General features: G+C 46.7%; 1 protein-coding gene across 1 annotated transcript in view; it reads right to left on the reverse strand.

The window, feature by feature from the left end:
* LOC131260115 (forkhead box protein O) overlaps positions 1–5,194 on the reverse strand; it is a 57,204-nt gene extending 52,010 nt beyond the window's left edge. The window contains exons 1-2 of the mRNA XM_058261784.1: positions 5,055–5,194; positions 3,248–4,167 (exon numbers count right to left, since the gene is read on the reverse strand). Coding sequence (XP_058117767.1) covers positions 3,248–3,491 — 244 coding nt within the window. The 5' untranslated portion in view covers positions 3,492–4,167; positions 5,055–5,194. The remainder of the gene's footprint in view (positions 1–3,247; positions 4,168–5,054) is intronic.
* Positions 5,195–6,000: the final 806 nt, after the last annotated feature.

The raw sequence follows: 6,000 nt of genomic DNA on the forward strand, positions 1-6,000 counted from the left end.
ATCACACAAGAGTTGGTTAGTTTAGTTAAAAGCGTGACCGTTGGCATTCGTTTAGTGATTCACATACTACGCACACTAAACCTACGCTACACGTGCCAAATTAGATCGTTTGTATAGTAAAAATTTCTTGTTTTTTAAAATGCTTAAACTCGAATGGTGAGTAATTAAAATGTAATCAATAGTATTTCATGAGGGATACAATCCCAAACCGGTAATAATAAAACGGGTTTGGGTGGCTGGTTTAAGCAAATCGCAATCCTGTGACAATTGATCCTGTGGAAAAAATATGTTGATTTGAATTAACGATTCTCGTAAAATTATGCACGGTTTTTCCATCCTTGTGACGTGAGCTAATGTGTTTCTTTACAGCAGACTGACTACTCATAATGAATGTTCTAAACGATGAATTATACTTTCGATATAGGAATGAATCATTAAGCATTTTTAATCACCACACCAAACCTCTTTTGATTCATAGTTCATTATAAACTAATATATATTTTTTAACGACACCCGACACTAGCGTACATTTGGCTTTGTTCGCATACGACTCCCTCCGGCGAGGATGGCAATTTGCGGTCGCTAATCGTGAGATAAATTTTCCAAAAATCCACCCAACATTTCGTGCCATGTCGGTGCGTTAGCCACCGCCTAACACTAGTTTGAACCGGTTTCGCAGCCGGATTGGCCAAAGTGTGGCGTCTGGTTGTGATAAAATAAAGGCTCCAGTGCCGCCAATAGTTCGAGCTGTGTGTGTGTGTGTGTGTGTTTTTTTTTTCTCCAACGCTTATTCGTCGACGAGCAGCAGTATCAACTCCACGGATCGGTTCTACTTAATTTAAACATGACGTTTAATGCGACGCACAACCATTGACACAATTCTGGCCGTAAGGTGGAGGGCAAAGCGAAACTGTGCTAAAAAACTCAACGAATGGAGCTTTGCACCAAACCCAGGCTCGGGGGGCATAGATTAGCATTTGAAATCGCAACTTTCCCAGCGGTTGTCCGATCGCCTACGATCTCGGGTTTTTTGTGGGTTAAGTATTTTTTGTCGCCGACAAAGAATGGGTTCCACAAACCTTGAAAGATATGCATGCGCGGTGTGCGGTTCCGGCAAGTAGGAAGTCCACCACATTTCGATCTGCTCGTTTTAATGGAATGGAAGCCAAGCGTTTCATAGAAATGTCGGATACTCCATCATGCTTCCTAGACTGTAGGTGGACCGATTTCGGGGTGATCCAATGGTCCAAAACGTTGCCAAGGAGCCACGAAAAATCCAACCACCTGCGCCAATCGCAGCCACGCTTCCTTGTAAGCGCACATTGATCAAAGGGGTGTTGTTGGTGGGGGCGGGCGGAGACAGGGAAGCACGGTCAGTGGTTTGATTCGCTATTCCTAATCTTACAAAATAAAAAATAAAAAGCCACGACCGACGCTAGACGTCTCCGAACGAGAATGTTGCTAAGGGGTCTGCCAAAAAAAAAACCCGAAAGAAACGAGGTGAGTCTGTCTAGTGTGACGCTCGCATTAATCAAAGCCTCGCGAGCAATAGGGTACGGGGAACAGGTGGAACGGGGACCAGATAGCGGGGTAGGAAGACAAACTGGATTCTTCGGTTTTCGCCAGGTGGTTCGCGGCGCGTTAAGTGGTCTCTCCGAAACTCCGCTGTTGGAGTAAAGAAGAAGTAGGTAAGACGGTAAAAAGCATAAAAAAAACGCTAACCAAACCCCATCACCACCGATTGCGATCGAGGGCCGACGATCGAGAACGGGCGCACCGCCCCACCCCGGCGAAGGTCAGATTCTTGCGCATAGAACTCGTTCTCCGTGCTTCTTCCTGGTCGCCATCGTGGGCCAACGATGGACAGGGTCGTCTCGGATCGCCAAGCCACACGCATGGACACATGGCCCGAGGGCGGAGGGTAAGCGGAAGGGGGTGCAAATGGTGAAGAGTGCTAAAAATTCTCCCATCCGTTTCACCTCCATGCCTCCAACAGTTAACATCATCGATCGTAAATGATTAGAGGGATACTTTGACTTTATTTCTTCTTAATTTTTTTTTCCAAATAAAACCTACCAGCTCGAGCTTCTAAAGCACTGGGGAAGGTCAAATACGCGCGTGGAATCTACAAGAAACCGAAATGATGGAGTAACAGGCTCGACTCTTTCACGCACAGCCACACACACACACACACACACAGACAGACAGACAGACAGACAAACAGCAACGTGCGGCCAATTAAAAATGTAAACATTGAAGAATCAAAAAACCCCTCAAAATCTCAAGCTCGCCACGGCGATAGTAACGTCGATGGTTGCGGGTAGATAGTAGCGGGGAGTGACACGGACATAGAAACAAAGCGAGCTCGCGAAAACGAGGGTGAACGAGATGCAGAACGTCTGGTGGCGCACGCGGAAGGGTCGCGATTTCGTGCGTAGAACTTCGCGCAAAGACCGGCCGACGCCTGCGCCTTCAAAATGCCGTTCTTCAATCGGGCAAAGACTTATATGTCAAGTTTTCTTCGCTATGATTTGTAAGTTGTTGCCTTTCCAGCATTTTAATTTCAATTGATAAAATTGCGTGTGTTGAAATACACAAAACAAAACCGCTGAAAGAATTTATTCTGCAATACCAAATAAGACTTATGCATCAACTTTTTCCTCTATGTCATCAACTTATGATTCAGCATATCGATTTGTCACCCGCAGAAAAATTTGCACTAATTTATTTGGTTACTTTGTATAAACTGTGAAAGATTCAATTTTATACCAATGGGATCCCAAACTAACGTCAAATCGGAGGAATGGGACTACGTTTTCAAAATTGTTGTAGAGACATTTTGTAAGCGCATTCTAGTTTTACTATATCGGCCAAATTAAATCCTCTTTATCGAGGGATTAAAGACCCCATAAACTTTTCGAACCCTTGATGGGTATTTGTAATTTTCCGACCCGAATATTCCGTTATCTGTGTTATATCTTGCTTTAACGCTCCATTAAGTAGTAAATGCGATTTGAAAATATATACTACAAAATAATGTTGTAAAGATCCTCAAACATATACGCTAGCTGATTTAAGGTTAGAAAATAATTTTGAAGTTCCCTTAATGCAGTGATCAACTATGAACTGACTTATGTTATAAATTATACTTGTGGTGTAAAATTTATGCCCTTTTCTTCTAGATATACTCCAAAGTTTTTAGTTATAGGAATCACTAGTAACCCTCAATACTTTTCATGTATCTTACCTGTGTTGGCAAGTTGCTGATTGCTGCACTTGTTGCTGTCTAGCTCCGTTTCCGGTTCAACAAAGTTTTCCGGCCGCGGGAGGGGCCAGGTGTTGGAGCGGGCACGAGTCTGGGGCTCGAACGCCGTGTCCTGCAGCTCGGCCAGCGCGTCCATCGGTATGCCATCGTTGGAAATGTTGTCGTACATGCCGCCACCACCACCACGCAGCGGTGAAGCCGGCCAGCCCCCCCCGTACGGATCCATGGTGGGCTCAACTACGTCGTGCCTCGTCTTTGGATTGATGGGTGCTTGTTCTTCTTCTATCGGCACGAAGCTGTGGGGGTAAGGAATTTTCCGGCAAGCTGGCCTTTGCCACGCGAAACAGAATTTTCTTCCACTCCCGTCGGTCACTGAGGGAGGCTTTCACCACTGGGACAACGTACGCCAGCACACCAAAATTAGTTAGATCGGCACTGATGTGCACGTGGCACCCGTAAGCTCCAATATCTTCCCCACCAACACAAGCCGGTCGACGGCGGAAGGTTACACACCGGCACACCGAAAAGGTGGACACGCGCGCGCAATCGTACACCGCTCACTCACTCGCGAACGCACTGTTTTTCCTTTTTTAAATTTTATTTTGACTCCCTACTCACTCGCACACTTCGTTTAGTATTTTTCCCGTATCACTCCCACTAAAAACACACGCCGCCGCTTGCTTTGCTGTGCGGTAAATCTGTCAAGAATTTTTACGAACACCACTGTCAAAATGTTGTCATCCGCGATTCACGATTCGCGATGAGCTTCTCTCCGCTACCACCGCTCGTCTTCGATCCACGCACACACACACACATACACACTCACTCAGGACGCGCGCGCGCGCGTGCGGCTCAGTTTTCGTACACTTGTGGGCACACTAATAGCACTGAAAGCGAGTCGGCTGAAAAGTGAACGTGCGTTGAAACATTAGCATTGATTATAGCATTCACACACTGGATATTTAGTCTTAGCTTATTTACAATCTAATTCTTGACCCATTTGATCAGGTCTTTTTTTTTTTGGTTTACGACACAAGAGCACAAATTCCTAGTTGATCTAGTTTGACCTACTATCACTCACGGTCCCGTCGGCACCTTTTCATTTTTAAAGATATCTAGCTCACACCCTCACACTTTGCGTTGCGGAACGAAAGGTTAAAAACTACGATCGAATGTTTTTTCAATCTATTTGAAGTCATTTATACATACATCTCCATTAACCATTTGCCATAACCATCAACAGGCTGACTCATGGACGAAAATGTGTACACCACTGTCTTTTATACCAATACTCTTGGAAATGGAAAAGTGATAGAAAAATTATGAATGGCGTCTGTGCACTTTTTTTACATCTAACCCTTTATTCAGTCTCAATCGGGTGTAGGTCCAACACACGCACGCAACGTGAGTAAGGGCGTAATTAGATTAAAATGTTCACGCATTTAAAAACAAATTCAACAGTTCCTTAGGGAAGCAAACAAGCCGTCCCACCCGAGGACGTGCTAGTGGTGGAAAAAAGGAGAATAAATGCTAGCATATTAGTACACTGTTTTGGGTGCCTTGGAATGCGCCTGGGGTTTGACGAGGAAGGGGTGAGGTAAGGTTGCTCCAATAAAAGTGCGTGCCCGAACTCTCGCTGGTGTGCACGACCGAGACACATACAGTGCCGTGATGAAACGAACAAAGCAAAACCGCACGATTGAAGAAGATTTCATCCGCCAAACCATGTCCATCCACTTTGCGATACTACAGTACAACGCGCGGAACTCCCTCTTCTCGCCTACACTACCTTCCCTTCCGCTGCTTGGGCACCGTCACGAGAAGCAGCAGCACGGCAAACTGCTCTAAATATACACATTTCAACTCGTTGATAAGTTGACCGGACCACATGTGCAAACCGGGAGTCCGTCGTCGTCCATCGCGCACCGCATTCGAAATCGCTACTGACCGACAAAGTACGCGCGCAGTGGACCACAGTGTGGCGTGTGTGATGATAATGGGACGGCCGGCGGAACCACTACAAGCGCCACGGATCAGCCGTGTGCCGGGCCCACCGCCCGGAGATCACGCATACCGCGAGAACCGTCGATCAAACGCCGCCATTGTGGCTGTGTGGCGTATTCGCGGTTCCGCGGATTGGGGGAAAAAAAAATGAATGCTCAGCTGTGTCTGCACGGCGGGGGGCACGCACACTCGTTCGCAGCCGCCCTGGAATCGATTCCTTCAACGTCCTACACGATTCCTATCGAGCGTGATCGGGGATAAATTGGACGTGGCCGCGGCATCAGTGAGGAACGTAGATAAAATGCGTATTACACGCTACGTGGTTTAACTACTCCTCTCCTCCCCACTCCTCTCACCTACGGCGGCTGCACGAACACGAGCGTCGCCAAATGGAAACGGTCGAATGATGGAGTGATGTGAGTTTGTAATGCTTTTGCTAAAGGCAAGTGGATGATTACATCCAGGCGGTAATATATTACATCGTGTAACCCGAGGCCACAACAGTAGGCCGTACAAATACAGATTCGGGGCAGCAGCGATCACTTATGTGGATCCCGCGAAAGAGTGTGGAGCACGCACACACGAAACGCGACGGGCGCACGTGCAAATCTGGCCATTTGCACTATTAGCTATCACATAGTGCCTTTACACACAAATGCACACACACACACACACACACACACACACTATGGCACATACATAGGCCAGCATCACCGCCGAAGAGGAAGGGC

Source organism: Anopheles coustani, chromosome 3 (genome assembly GCF_943734705.1).
Source record: "Anopheles coustani chromosome 3, idAnoCousDA_361_x.2, whole genome shotgun sequence".
In the NCBI taxonomy this organism is placed as follows: Eukaryota; Metazoa; Arthropoda; class Insecta; order Diptera; family Culicidae; genus Anopheles; species Anopheles coustani.